This window comes from Schistocerca gregaria, chromosome 2 (genome assembly GCF_023897955.1).
Source record: "Schistocerca gregaria isolate iqSchGreg1 chromosome 2, iqSchGreg1.2, whole genome shotgun sequence".
Lineage (NCBI taxonomy): Eukaryota > Metazoa > Arthropoda > Insecta > Orthoptera > Acrididae > Schistocerca > Schistocerca gregaria.
In genome coordinates this window covers 37103430-37119861 of record NC_064921.1, presented here as the reverse complement: position 1 = coordinate 37119861, position 16432 = coordinate 37103430, and the positions used below count along the sequence as shown (strand labels likewise).

General features: G+C 39.6%; 1 protein-coding gene across 1 annotated transcript in view; it reads left to right on the top strand.

Moving 5' to 3' along the window:
- Window positions 1-16432, top strand: part of LOC126336273 (uncharacterized) — a 737143-nt gene that overhangs the window by 587981 nt on the left and 132730 nt on the right. Inside the window, exon 13 of the mRNA XM_049999768.1 lies at window positions 13764-13883. Coding sequence (XP_049855725.1) covers window positions 13764-13883 — 120 coding nt within the window. The remainder of the gene's footprint in view (window positions 1-13763; window positions 13884-16432) is intronic.

The window sequence follows — 16432 nt, the reverse complement described above, 5'->3', positions numbered from 1 at the left end:
CAAGCAACAGTACCTCCATTATGACAGCTACCACCCATTGCATATCAAACGGTCCCTTCCCTACAGCCTAGGCCTTCGTGGCCAACAAATCTGCTCCAGTCCTGAATCCCTGGACCATTACACCAACAACCTGAAAACAGCTTTCGCATCCCGCAACTACCCTCCCGACCTGGTACAGAAGCAAATAACCAGAGCCACTTCCTCATCCCCTCAAACCCAGAACCTCTCACAGAAGAACCCCAAAAGTGCCCCACTTGTGACAGGATACTTCCCGGGACTGGATCAGACTCTGAATGTGACTCTCCAGCAGGGAAACGACTTCCTAAAATCCTGCCCCGAAATGACATCAATCCTTCATGAAATCCTCCCCACTCCACCAAGAGTGTCTTTCCGCCGTCCACCTAACCTTCGTAACCTCTTGGTTCATCCCTATGAAATCCCCAAACCACCTTCCCTACCCTCTGGCGCCTACCCTTGTAAAACCTGTCCTATGCACCCTCCCACCACCACCTACTCCAGTCCTGTAACCCGGAAGGTGTACACGATCAAAGGCAGAGCCACGTGTGAAAGCACCCACGTGATTTACCAACTGACCTGCCTACACTGTAACGCTTTCTATGTGGGAATGACCAGCAACAAACTGTCCATTGGCATGAATGGGCACAGGCAGACAGTGTTTGTTGGTAATGAGGATCATCCTGTGGCTAAACATGCCTTGGTGCACGGCCAGCACATCTTGGCACAGTGTTACACCGTCCGGGTTATCTGGATACTTCCCACCAACACCAACCTATCTGAACTCCGGAGATGGGAACTTGCCCTTCAATATATCCTCTATTCTCGTTATCCACCAGGCCTCAATCTCCGCTAATTTCAAGTTGCCGCCACTCATACCTCACCTGTCATTCAACATCATCTTTGCCTCCACACTTCCGCCTCGACTAACATCTCTGCCCAAACTCTTTGCCTTTAAATATGTCTGCTTGTGTCTGTGTATGTATGTATGGATATGTGTATGTGTGCGTGCGCGAGTATATACCTATCCTTTTTTGCCCCTAAGGTAAGTCTTTCCGCTCCTGGGATTGGAATGACTCCTTACCCTCTCCCTTAAAACCCACATCCTTTCATCTTTCCTTTTCCTTCCCTCTTTCGTGACGAAGCAGCCGCCGGTTGTGAAAGCTCGAAATTTTGTGTGTGGGTGTGTTTTATTCATTGTGCCTATCTACCGGCGCTTTCCCGCTTGGTAAGTCTTGGAATCTTTGTTTTTAATATATTTTTCCCATGTGGAAGTTTCTTTCTATTATATATATGGGACTTGTGATATACATTGACAAAATAATCAATTTTTGGAATATAATACAGGGTTATTCTAAATGATGGACCCATTTTCAAAAATGTTTTTAAGTGCAAATCCAAAATGAACAAATGTTATACCAATGAATAGAGGAAGTTTCAAAGATTTTGGAGGCCGGCGGCAGGTGGGTGGTGATGGTTTCAGAAGCGGCTGGTAGAGTTCACGCGACAGTAGGACTGTCATTCTATTTCACTGTCCGTTGTCACTGGATCATTGCTGCCGTGCACTCAATAACAGCAGATACGCTTTCGCACATGTGGGACGAGTTAGACTAATGTGTCAATGATTGCTGTGCAGCCAATAATGGCCACATTGAACATTTATAACATTTATCACATTTCTAATTATTAAATAATTATTAAAAACTAATTAAGTATTAAATTGCTTAAATTGATATCAAACTTTATTAAAAAAAACTTTGAAACTCCCTGTTTTCATTGGTATAAAGGTCGTTCATTTTGGATTTGTACTTGAATAAATACGAAGATTTGAAAATGGGTCCAGCATTTTGAATAATCCTGTATAATCGGACGAATAAAAAATCTAATCACTGAGTGGCAGCATGGGGAACTACATTCAAAAGTAAAGGAAATGCACAAGCTTTCAGAGCCGGTGACTCCTTCTTCTGGAAGAAGAATTGAAGGGGAATGTAGGAGGATGTGGGAAAAGGTCTGGTGAGGTTTAGGAAATGGGAGAGCTGGGAAAGTCACACAGGGTTGGGGGCCGGGGGTGCGCGGAGGGTGGATGAGGGGGGGTGCGGGGGGGGGGGGGGGGGGGGACTTGCGGAATGGGACTTACGAGACAAGATCTGAAAACCTGAGAGCCAAAAACATTGCGATAATATTATGAAAAGTATATAGTGCCACTCACCATGTAGAACAGATGTTGAGTCACAGACAGGCAGACTGACCATCGGAGAGTGCAGTCGCGTGTGCACGTGCCTGTGTGTGTGTGTGTGTGTGTGTGTGTGTGTGTGTGTGTGTGTGTGAGAGAGAGAGAGAGAGAGAGAGAGAGAGAGAGAGAGAGAGAGAGCTGTGCTTGTGTTGCCTGCTTTAGAAGGAGGCCTTTTGGCCAAAAGCTCACATGTTCAGCAGTCTTTTGTTGTACCTGTCTGCGACTCAGTGTCTCCTCTATGTAGTGAGCAGCAATCTATCCATTACAATATTGTCATTATTCCATACTGGATTTTCAAGTGTTTGACAAAGCACTGTGCAAGTGTTAGTAAGAATCAAAAGCTAAGTGCATAATTTGTGGCAGACAGGTGGAGGTGAGGGTGAGGGTGGGGAAATAAGGTCAGCAAATAAAAGATACAGAAAACTAAAAATGAGTGAAGAAAGGAATAGTTACTGAGAAGAAATGCTGATACCAAAGAAATTGATGTAAATTAAGTCTATCTGGGTGGGGAGAACCAAGGACATGTCGTAACGTCTGTCCTGACCTGTGGAATTCAGAGAAACTGGTGTCAGATGGAAGAATCCAGATGGCACTTGCGATGAAATAGACACTGAAATTGCAACTGTCACCACTCTGTCAAGTGCAGAGATAAATACACTTGCACTTATGCTAAATCCAAACGGTAATACTTGAAATTCGTAGCTCCTGCCTCCACATATGAAGGCGGTATACTTCCGATTTTCTTCGTGTAGTTTTATTTGCCAATATGAAAACCAGAGATCAATTATAGTACAAAATTAAGCATTATGGAATTTCATAAGCTGTTCCTCTAAATTGTCTAGACATGTTCGGCCTGGTACAATAATCTTATTAATGTTACGTGTGTCAAGGACCGAGCGCAGCTTGCCATCTGGCTTACTCACAGCTAAGATAGGACTACAATAACGGGAAAATGATGGTTGTATTATGTCCTATTCAAGCATTGTGTTAATCTCTTTTTTTTAATGCTTCCCTCTTTGTCCATGGTATAGGGTATGAGGTAGAACAAAAAGTTTCTTGAGGATGCTGTTGTTGTTGTGATCTTCAGTCCTGAGACTGGTTTGATGCAGCTCTCCATGCTGCTCTATCCTGTGCAAGCGTCTTTAGCTCCCAGTACTTACTGCAACCCACATCCTTCTGAATCTGCGTAGTGTATTCATCTCTCCGATGCCAAATTTGTGATCCCGTGATGCTTCAGAACATGTCCTACCAACCGATCCCTTCTTCTTGTCAAGTTGTGCCACAAACTCCTCTTCTCCCCAATTCTATTCAATACTTCCTCATTACTTACATAGTCTACCCATCTAATATTCAGCATTCTTCTGTAGCACCACATTTTGAAAGCTTCTATTCCCTTCTTGTCCAAACTATTTATCGTCCATTTTTCACTTCCATACATGGCTACACTCCATACAAATACTTTCAGAAACAACTTCCTAACACTTAAATCTATACTTGATGTTAACAAATTTCTCTTCTTCAGAAACGCTTTCCTTGCCATTGTCAGTCTACATTTTATATCCTCTCTACTTCAACTATCACCAGTTATTTTGCTCCCCAAATAGCAAAACTCATTTACTACTTTAAGTTTCTCATTTCCTAATCTAATTCCCTCAGCATCACCCGACCTAATTCGACTACATTCCATTATCCTTGTTTTGCTTTTGCCATCTGCCATCTGGTTTCTGTACAAATTGTAAATAGCTTTTCACTCCCTGTATTTTACCCCTGCCACCTTCAGAATTTGAAAGAGAGTATTCCAGTCAACATTGTCAAAAGCTTTCTCTAAGTCTACAAATGCTAGAAAAGTAGGTTGGCCATTTTCTAAGATAAGTTGTAGGGTCAGTATTGTCTCACGTGTTCGAACATTTCTACGAAATCCAAACTGATCTTCCCCGAGGTCGGCTTCTACAAGTTTTTCCATTCATCTGTAAATAATTCGTGTTAGTGTTTTGCAGCTGTGACTTATTAAACTGATTGTTCGGTAATTTTCACATCTGTCAACACCTGCTTTCTTTGGGATTGGAATTATTATATTCTTCTTGAAGTCTGAGGGTATTTAGCCTGTTTCATGCATCTTGCTCACCAGATGGTAGAGTTTTGTCAGGACTGGCTCTCCCAAGGCCGTCAGTAGTTCCAATGGAATGTTGTCTACTCCGGGGGCCTTGTTTCGACTCAAGTCTTTCAGTGCTCTGTCAAACTCTTCACGCAGTATTGTATCTCCCATTTCATCTTCATCTACATCCTCTTCCATTTCCATAATATTGTCCTCAAGTGCATCGCCCTTTTATAGACCCTCTATATACTCGTCCCACTTTTCTGCTTTCCCTTCTTTGCTTAGAACTGGGTTTCCATTTGAGCTCTTGATGTTCATACAAGTAGTTCTCTTATCTCCAAAGGTCTCTTTAATTTTCCTGTAGGCAGTATCTACCTTACCCCTAGTGAGATAAGCCTCTACATCCTTACATTTGTCCTCTAGCCATCCCTGCTTAGCAATTTTGCACTTCCTGTCGATCTCATTTTTGAGACGTTTATATTCCTTTTTGCCTGCTTCATTTACTGCATTTTATATTTTCTCCTTTCATCAATTAAATTCAATATTTCTTTTGTTACCCAATAATTTGTACTAGCCCTCGTCTTTTTACCTACTTGATCCTCTGCTGCCTTCACTACTTCATCCCTCAAAGCCACCCATTCTTCTTCTACTGTATTTCTTTCCCCCATTCCTGTCAATTGTTCTGTTATGCTCTCCCTGAAACTCTGTACAACCACTGGTTTAGTCAGTTTATCCAGGTCCCATCTCCTTAAATTCCCACCTTTTTGCAGTTTCTTCAGCTTTAATCTACAGTTCATAACCAATAGATTGTGGTCACAGTCCACATCTGCTCCTGGAAATGTCTTACAATTTAAAACCTGGTTCCTAAATCTCTGTCTTACCATTATATAATCTATCTGATACCTTTTAGTATCTCCAGGGTTCTTCCATGTATACAACCTTCTTTCATGATTCTTAAACCAAGTGTTAGCTATGATTAAGTTATACTCTGTGCAAAATTCTACCAGACGGCTTTCTCTTTCATTTCTCTCCTCCAATCCATATTCACCCACTATGTTTCCTTCTGTCCCTTTTCCTACTCTCAAATTCCAGTCACCCATGACTATTCACTACCTTAATCATTTCTTATATCTTGTCATACATTTCATCAATTTCTTCATCATCTGTAGAGCTAGTTGGCATATAAACTTGCACTACTGTAGTAGGTGTGGGCTTCGTGTCTCTCTTGGCCACTATAATGCGTTCACTATGCTGTTTGTAGTAGCTTACCCGCATTCCTATTTTCCTATTCATTATTAAACCTACTCCTGCATTACCCCTATTTGATTTTGTATTTATAACCCTGTATTCAGCTGACCAAAAGTCTTGTTTCTCCTGCCACCGAACTTCACTAATTCCCAATATATCTAACTTTAACTTATCCATTTCCCTTTTTAAATTTTCTAACCTACCTGCCCGATTAAGGGATCTGACATTCCACAGTCCGATCCATAGAATGCCAGTTCTCTTTCTCCTGATAACGACGTCCTCCTGAGTAGTCCCCGCCCGGAGATCCGAATGAGGGACTATTTTACCTCTAGAATATTTTACTCTAGAGGACGCCATGATCATTTAACCATACAATAAAGCAGCATGACCTCAGGAAAAATTACGGCTATAGTTTCCCCTTGCTTGAGGATACATTTCCATTTTGTACACAATATCGTTAATAATACCTGGTCTTTTTTCAGATACATGTATATGAGCAAGTATTCCCTAAGTTTTGCTTGCTGTTCTTGAAACATGTACTTTGATTAACTTAGCTTTGTGCTTGTTGTGTTGATGTTTACTTCTTCTGCTGCTGACTGTTCATTATTGTAAGTGTTGACAGACATAACTGTGGGGTTCACCAACAGAACTTCAAAGTTGTGATTCTGTCTGTTAAAAATAAATGGTTATTTACAGTGAAATGACCTTTTCCCATATCAATTTGTACTTGGTATGTGCTAAATGTATCCAGACCAATTAAATAATCAAGTATTAATTTCTCTACTAACAAAAAATTGCATTGTACAGGAAACTGTCCTAATTGTAGGGGAAAGGCTTGTGGTGTAGTGCATGGCAAGTGCACTTGCTCAGCATGTGGGTAACCAGTGAAAGTATCTAACTTCTCTAAAAGCAGGGGTTTGTTTTCTGTCACATGTTGTTTTTGAAATGTCAGTAGTTTTAGCATCACTGCCTCGTAACATTTCCTGTGCTTTCTTTAAACCTGAATCTATTTTAGCTAGAAGTTGACATTATTTCTCTTTTAGAGCTTCTTCTGCAGTATCTACGTAAATTTTGTAATCCGATACTACCTTTTCAGCAAGGGTGCTGCTATTATCCAGCATCTCAGCTTCAGCTTTTTCAGTTCTTTCCTTTACATGTGCACATAACTTATCTTCCTGTTTTTTGGCAAACTGAACTGGTCTACTCTTAGACTCAACTTGTGTATTTCTGTAGGTAGGTTTTTGCATACATCTTGCAGCTCGCTGATTGCGTTCCTCATATTTTTTACCAATGCTTCCACTTGGGATTGCGTCTCCTGAATTTGAGAATATGCTTCACTAAGGTTTTGTAACTCACCTGCAAGTTATTCCTGTTTATAGTCTATAGGTGTTACTTTTTCCGTTAATGTATTTATATTGTGGGACATGTCGGTAATATATTTCTTGTTTTAGTTGTTTACCAAGCTCTGTCAACTTCCTGGATAGTTTATCAGGTAATTAAGTGTGTATAGTTTTGCTTGCCTCATGCAACTGTTGACTAAAACTATTTTTGAAATCGTTAAATTCCTGATTTTGCTGTGTAAGCTGTTGTCCTATATCTTCCTGATATTTTGTGAACTGCTGTCTAAACTGTTGTCCTATATTTTCCTGATGTCTTGTAAACTGCTGTATAAACTGTTGTTATTAGTTGTACGAGTTGTGTCAAATTGTGTGTCTCATGGGTATTTACTAGTCACTGTCCTCACCCACCCAGCCCCCTCCCTGTTCCCATTCCAGCACTACACAGCCGTCATTTCACCGCCACACCCAGTCTTTTAATTTCTTTTACTTTTATTTCTCTCCTTTCCGCTACTTACCCCCTGCCCCCTCTGCACCTTCTCTCCTACCCTCTGTCTAAACTGCAACACTTCACTGTCTGCCACTCCCACCATACTATCCCTCCCCCTCCCCGCTCCAGCCTCCTCCTTACCCCCACCCAGTCGCCACTCCCATCATGCACTGGTGCTGCTGCTGGCAGTGTAGTTTCAGCTCTCTGAGACCGCAGATGTGTGCGCAAGTTGTGCTTGCATATGTGTGTGTGTGTGTGTGTGTGTGTGTGTGTGTGTGTGTGTGTGTGTACTGCTGACAAAGGCCTTAATGGCCGAAAGCTATGATTGTGTGAATCTTTTATTGTGCCTATTGTGGCTCAGTATCTCCGCTATATGGTGAGTGGCAACTTTTATTTAGCTTTATACAAATTTTCGTCCTTTCTACTGAAATGCAATTTCCGTAAAGGATATTGTTAGTATTTACATTGCTTTCATGAACTATTCCCCTGTTCTTGCGTTCATGACGTCGTGAGCAAATAATCAAAGGAATTTTCGCTTTTGTGTGCTTCAGTTTCACTATTTGAAAAAATGTTTCCTGGTGAGAACCAAGAAATTGTCTCATTGAGTGTTATAAATGTTTTGGTAGCCATCGGCCAGTTAATAAATTGGCGCATTGCTTTCAGCTGTTGTCAAGCTCGGATTTCCAATGTCTTGGCATATTCCATTTTGTAATGAGTTTTCAACAATGGCCATTTCCTTTGATTCCATTGCGAACAGTGTCCAACAAAATTAAGGAAAAAAGTATTAAAAAATGAAATTTTGTTTGTATCGGTACTTTTCAATTAAAGTAGATTTATGTGCTTATTCATTAATGAACCTGATTATTCTCTGATACAGTCTTATAGAATTTAAATGAATTATTTTGCACTTTTATTTGACTTTATACAAATTTTTGTCTGTTCTATAGAAATGCACTTTCCGTAAAGGATATTAATTGGAAGGAAAAGAGATTATCTACTGCGAGAGAGATTGCACCGACACGGCCATACAAGCTTACAGCTTAGCAGCTTTGTACCTTAACTGCTGAAATCAGCATTCCCAGCATCTCATTGGTACACAGAATTTAATTTCAGTTTGGTCCTTCGAGTTTTTTATTGGTCCCAATCTCACGGATATGTAGCAAATACAACAAAAGTTTCATTCGATTCTTGTAATGATTGCAGCAGTTGAAAGGTCTGTTCATATTCTGCTCGACGCCATCATTTAAATGGTCGCCATTGAGTGGAGTGCAGAATATGGTGGGGAGGGGGGGGGGGGGGGGCATAAAATATAATATATAATGGAAATTAGTTGATAATTGGTGCTTGAATAATTAAAAGAAAATTGGAAACAATAATTGAAAGAAATTGGAAGGTTCACATATTGTGAGTGAACTTTAACTATCACTAATATCAACAGACGTTCAATATTCAATACATTTAAGATCAACATTAATCATTTAAATTTACATACTTCTTGTCTTTGCAATTGTGCGTAAAGCTGGTTATTATGATGCCGTTACCGGATTGCCCCTCCTCTGCTTGTGCAAATTCCTCTCGTCTGCTTCGATCCTCTTGATGAGGGAGTCTTGGCGCAGGTGAAATGATGAACGTATGGGGTTATTTTTATAAATATCCATATATAAACTTTGTCACCCTAATAACTTTTATTACACTTGTTTAATGTATGGTTAGAATACACATTTCTGATCAATACTAACATGGCGGAACTCCTCGTACGTCCACCTGCTACCACTTATAGAAACAAACAGGTGAAGATACAGAAATTAGTCAATTGAAGAGTGTATCTCTACTTGTTTTATTTGTATCCCAACAGTATCACTGGTACAAAATACCTTATTATTTTTGATCCATTATAGGCACTACGATGCGCAGTGCTGCAACCTATATGTTAGAATTTCTTGATGGGTTTTACAGTTTGTTTCTGGTAGTTTCCATAAAAATTTTTTTCTCCATCCTTGCACATCTGTCTTGAATGATCCTTCCTCTCTTCCTTTTGGCAATGTTATTCATTTTGTGTTTATTTATTTACATTTTTTACGTGTAGTCCAAGCTGATGTTTTTTGTAAACTCATACATATTTTGAGTAGATTACTATTGACAGCACTTACATACAATAATGGTATTAGTATTATACATATATTACATGTTACAAGAGGGGGAAAGTAGGTTAGAATTCACTGAGTGAATATAAATAAATATTTATTTATTAAGAAGGCTTTTAACTTCCTTTGTTCCTTTGGAACAGATTTCTCTCTCAAGTTTTCAAAGCTTGTGGCAGCTATATTTTATGTATTCTAATTACTTCAGTTATCTGTAACTGGCACCGTCCTTACAGCAGTCACAAGTTATGCAGGTCTCTAAGTGCTTGTGCCTTAAGAAGGTGTGAATAACATAAATTATTTTGAAGTAGCTGGCTGACAGATTCTTTCACCAGCAGCAAATCGTGCATCTAAGTTCTCACCTCCACAGTCTTTCATCACAGTTACCACTGTAATAGTCTAAATTCATAGATATATTAACTCTCCTTTGAACAGATTGATATTTACCTCTTCTTTTTTGAAGAAGAAGATGCAGCAACCAGCTCCATGAAAAAGAATGCAGTATAATACAGTTATAAATAATGTCACCATTTGTTTGGAAGGTTGCAGGCTCCAGTGTAATATTTTCAGGATGAAGCAGTTCAGAAATGAAAGAAACCTGCTCCCTTTTCAGAAGATGTATTGTAAGAGCTTTCACACGAATATATATAAGAGGTTGTGTGACATATATGCAATAGGTCCACCCAGAATCACAGACAGGAAGAGAGGTATAGTTGAAGAGTGAAAAATCTTTATATCGGCTTAAGCAAACATTAGAAAACAGATTTGTGTTCATCTTTCTTTTTTATATGTCTCTTTTTGGTGCAAACTCGTTTATATTTCATCTTTGCTATGCACAGTGTTGGGATACTTATTAGACATATACAAGGCTATTAATAGAAGAGGCCATACCTGCACAGTTTGAAACAGCTGTAATTCCACCAACCTCTCCCTCTGAAATCAGTAAAATAATAAACTCACTGAAAAGTAAAAGCTCTTACGGAATTGATGGCATTTCCAGCAAAGTACTTAAAGCTTGTTCCCCACAGATAAGTAGAATTCTCAGCCACGTATGTAATAGCTCTTTGGAGCAGGGTGTTTTCCCTGATAGACTGAAATATGCCATTGTAAAACCATTGCATAAAAAGGGGGATATGTCGGATGTCAACAACTACCGCCCAATCTCTCTTCTGACAGCTCTATCAAAAATTTTTGAGAAAGTAATGTATTCAAGAGTAGCCTCCCATATTTGTAAAAATAAAGTACTAACAAAATGTCAGTTTGGTTTTCAGAAAGGCTTTTCAACAGAAAATGCTATATATGCTTTCACTGATCAAATATTAAATGCTCTGAATAACCGGACATCACCCATTGGTATTTTTTGTGATCTCTCAAAGGCCTTTGATTGTGTAAATCATGGAATTCTTTTAGATAAGCTAAATCATTATGGTTTGAGTGGGGCAGTGCACAAATGGTTTAATTCATACTTAACTGGAAGAATGCAGAAAGTTGAAATAAGTGGTTCGTGTAATGTTAAAACAGCTGATTCCTCAAACTGGGGTGCTATCAAGCACGGGGTCCCACAGGGTTCGGTCTTAGGTCCTTTACTGTTCTTGATATACATTAATGACTTACCATTCCACATTGATGAAGATGCAAAGTTAGTTCTTTTTGCTGATGATACAAGTATAGTAATAACATCCAAAAACCAAGAACTAAGTGATGTAATTGTAAATGATGTTTTTCACAAAATTATTAAGTGGTTCTCAGCAAACGGACTCTCTTTAAATTTTGATAAAACACAGTATATACAGTTCCGTACAGTAAATGGCACAACTCCAGTAATAAATATAGAATTTGAACAGAAGTCTGTAGCTAAGGTAGAATTTTCAAAATTTTTAGGTGTGTCCATTGATGAGAGGTTAAACTGGAAGCAACACATTGATGGTCTGCTGAAACGTCTGAGTTCAGCTATGTATGCTATTAGGGTTATTGCAAATTTTGGTGATAAGAATCTCAGTAAATTAGCTTACTATGCCTACTTTCATTCACTGCTTTCGTATGGCATCATATTCCTGGGGTAATTCATCGTTGAGTAGAAAAGTATTCATTGCACAAAAACGTGTAATCAGAATAATTGCTGGAGCCCACCCACGGTCATCCTGCAGACATCTATTTAAGGATCTAGGGATCCTCACAGTAACCTCACAGTATATATATTCCCTTATGAAATTTGTTGATAATAATCCAACCCAATTCAAAAGTAATAGCAGTGTGCATACCTATAACACCAGGAGAAAGGATGATCTTCACTATGCAGGGTTAAATCTGACTTTGGCACAGAAAGGGGTAAATTATGCTGCCACAAAAGTCTTTGGGCACCTACCAAACAGCATCAAAAGCCTGACAGATAGCCAACTAACATTTAAAAATAAATTAAAAGAATTTCTAGATGACAACTCCTTCTACTCATTGGCTGAATTTTTAGATATAAAGTAAGTAAACAAAAAAAAAAACTTAATCATTAGTGTCATGCAATATTTTGTGTAATGTAATTTCTTGTACAGACATCTTTTATTAACCTGACACGTTCCACATCATTACAAAGTGTCATATTCATGATCTATGGAACAAGTATTAATCTAATCTAATCTAATCTTTATGGCTAAATCAGATAAGTTGTATCGTATTTTCTGTGAGTTTAATAAACCCAACAGATACACATAACAGAGACTTTAGTCATCAGTAATATATTTTCGTTCACTATTTAGAACAGTCTGTCAATGGTGGGGTAACTTTTCAGTACTGCAACTGTAGAAATCACACGGTTTTGAGGCAAAGAAGTCGTTGAGCTGTGTGTGGAGCACATTTCCATCTGGAAAGGCAGTTCCTTGGAGGTTGTGCTATAGAGAGTGGAAAAGATAAAATCTGAGGGTGCAAGATCAGGTGAATAAGATGGGTGTGGAATGAGTTCCCAACCCAACTCCTGTATAGTGTTTTTCTGTCAGTGTAGCATAGTGTGGGCAGGCATTATCATGGAGTAGCATCACTTCACTCAGTTTGCCCGGCTGTTGTTCTCGGACTGAGTTTCTGGGACCTCTCAGTTGTATGGACATGTGCAGGTCTTTGTACGGGGAACTGCTGTTTTCTTTGGGCTCAGCCATTCCTTTTTTCCTTTGGTTAGCATAAAGGCACCATTTCTTATCACCGTTAATGATACAGGATAGGAATGGTCAGTGTTGTTGATGACAAGCAAGCAGAGATGTACACATGTCGACCCACTGATGCTTGTGGTTGCCATTTAGAGCATACACCCAATTTATGAGCCTTCCTCAATGCACGGAGGATGGAGATGTTGTGCATCGATGGAATGATTACAGCTCATCACATTTGTCAGTTCTCAAGTACACAGATGTGGATCATTGTGGATTAATGCGTTCAAACAATCTTTGTCGAACCTCAAATGTCTTCCTAAACGTGCAGAGTCGCTAACGTCAAAACAACACTCCTTAAAATGAGAGAACGTGTTCTCACCATGCTCTGCCCAATGGTGATGTACTAATTACTGCCACAGAACTTGGCCCTGTACTTAGAATGCCATGTTCTTTTTTGGTGTAAGTTCAGATTTCCAGTCCACTGTGTAAGACCATATTGTTTACTCGAGATAAGGCTTCAACAATGAATGATCATATATTCTTGTAAAATATTAGACAGAGTTTTTACAGAAGAATATTATGTTGATTTCAACATAAGTGATAATAAATTTAAAATAAGACTACAAAAAAATTTTTTAAATAATTATTCTCTGACTATTCATTTACATTATCCCATATAAATTATGTCAATTAAAATGGAATAAAGTAGTAATAAAATACTTACAAAGAGTCTCTCCTCTGAAACATGCTTTCTTCTGTCAGCCATTTATATGCTGCCTGGCAACAATGTAATTCGACACAAAGATGACGAACTGTTGTTGCACGAGGTGCTGCCATCTACGAACTTCGTTCAAAACTGCTTTTCAGTGTTGCCAACACGATACGAGCTCGAGGAAAAAAATTTCAAATAATGCTATGTGTTATGTTCCCCGTAGGGGATACCAAGACCAAGGACATTAAGTGGTTGTCCAATAAGAAAATTGATACAGATATAGATATCTCAATGAAGTATCTCTTCCACATGCATGCATTATTGCCTCACTCTAATTATTCTTTTCTCTATTTAATAGGCTCATTTCATTGAAGAATGCCAGTGGAGTGCACACGAGGAAGCACTGGCCCTCTGCAGCCAGCAAAATCTCCACCAGACTGTTTACTTCCTCAACAGAGACTTGAGCTTCATGCGTGATGTAAGTACCACTCAGATTCTTTACAAAACTGTGTACAATTTTTAGTAACGTTACCCAGTAGTATAAGTACAATAATACAGAATGGTTTTGTTTCGGTTACCAATGAAATGTACGCTGAAGTGACAAAAGTCACGGGATAATGGTACGCATGTATACAGACAGCTGTAGTATTGCATACAAAAGGCATAAAAGGGGCAGTGCATCGGTGGAGCTGTCATTTTTAAGCAGGTGTTTCCTCCGAAAAGCTTTCTGACAGGATAACGGCTGTGTGACAGGAATTGACAGACTTCAACTGTCGAAGCTAAATGTGTGGGACATTCCATTTCAGAAATTGTTAGGGAATTCAGTATTCCGAGTTCCATTGACTGGAAATGTTTACATTCACCTACTTGAAGACCATTTGCAGTGATTCGTAGATTTCATTTTCGCAAACGGCTGTAGAAGGGGGCCTGAGTTAAGTCATTGTGGGATTTCTTCTTGTACAGTGATCCTGTTCTATTTTTCAAACTATTTGTTTTCCTGGGGCTCAACCTTCATTATATGCCCAATTTGCTATCGCTTTGATTGTATGTCTGGTCTCAGCCTTCGGACAGTCAGTATTTTACTTTTTTAGTAAACAGTGTACTTCTTTTGGTTTATTCGTGAATGGCACTTGCTATCTGGTTTGACCTCCACTTAATTTACAGTTCCTTTTCAGGAGTCTGGCCTTTGTGGGGAAGGTCATTCAATATCCAGCACAGTAACCGGTCCATTTAGAGCCAGGTCGTACAGTAGTGACATCCCGACTTCACAGGTCACACACTGCTGGTGCCTGCACTGCTTCTCTTGCCCCTCAAATGTCGAGAAGTTTATGTCTGTCTCATTTGGGACACGGGGACTTCTGACGACAACATACATTCTGGGTGGCCACCGCATAGGAGGGGTGACACCCGCGGGTAGAGGCCCAGTTTGGAGTCAGTGGTACTGTGACAGATTGCTTTTAGTGAAGAAAATTAAACTGAATCCTCTCATTGGCCATACGGCCCCAGCAGTCTCATGAGAGTGATCGACTCACTTCAATCCTGAAGGGTAAAACTGCAATATGTTTCCCCATTTAATATGAATTGAGATAAGAACTGACCTGTCAAATGAGGATGAAGAGTCACAGACGCGTGTGGAAGTAGTAGTAACCTCAAACTTTTGAAAATGATGCAGTGCTCAGTAATGTAGCTGTAACCGAAAAATCTAAACAGATGCCTGGTACAGATCTCAATAAAATTTCAGAGTGGTATAAAGATTGACAAATTGCTTTAAATGTACAGAAAAGTGGATTTGTGCACACCATAAATTGCAGATAAAACTACAATATGACTGAGTACCAAATGAAACTAGTCAGCTTGTACAAATACCTGTATGTAGCAGTTTGTCGGGATACGTAACAGAGAATACTCGCAGAGGCTCAGTTACGGGTAAAGTGACCGGGTGACTTCAGTTCACTAGTAGGAGGCTGGGAAATTGCAGTCATTCTAAAAAGGAAATTGCTTATGAAACATGCATGTGACCAATTCTAGAATACCAGTCTAGCAAATGGAAGTCTACCGGAGAGAACTAATTGGGGATATTGAGATTATACAAGGAAGAGCAGCACAAATAGGTACAGGTTTGTTTGATTCACAGAAGTGTTGAAAAACTTGAATTGGCAGTCACTGAAGACAGATGCCTGAAAAAGCCTATCTATAACGTTTCAAGTGAAAAATCTAGAAAATCTAGGAACATCCACCAGCCCCTCAGTAATGCTCCCCTAGTGACCGCAATGATAAGATTAGACTAATTGCACCACACACAGAGAGGCACTTTAAAAAAAGTTGTCCTTCCTGCACCATTCCAGTTACAGATGGAACAAGAAGACACCCTACTTTCTGAAATAATGGAAAGTACCCTCTGCCCCACACTTCACAGTGGTTTGCAGAGTATCGAAATAGATATAGACACAATAATACACATTTTTAGTTCTTATGGTTGCTGAAGATATTGTATAAATTTTTGGAGGAGTCAGCTAGTATCCACCAATGAACTGAAGTACTACTATTATGTGCTTGAAAGTGTCAGTACACCTTCAGAACGAAATACAGCATGGATTCTGCATGGCAAGTCTTCGTCATATTTCTGGAGGTAAACTGTCCAACAATAGGTAAGCAGATAGCTAATTGTCGACATAAGTATGGTTCGTCTCCACCTTCTACCTTTATGACGGCTCGAACTCTGCCAGGCACACTTATGACGAAGTGTCCGAATGTCTGTGGAGGAATGGCAGCCATTCTTCCTCGTGAGCCGTAACCAGCGAAGTTAAGTGTCGGACACCAGAGTCCGAAGTGAAGTCGGCATCCTGACTCGTGCCGAATGTGTTCCGTCAGGTTCACGTCTGGATTCCCGGTGGTCCAGTCTGTTTCACTTCGGGAGTGTTATCGTCCACAATCTGTCACCTCACGAGTGCTGCTTTATGACGGTATGTGCTGTCTTCAGATTGTTCCTTTACTGTGTTCAGTACATAATGCCACAAAATTTATTTG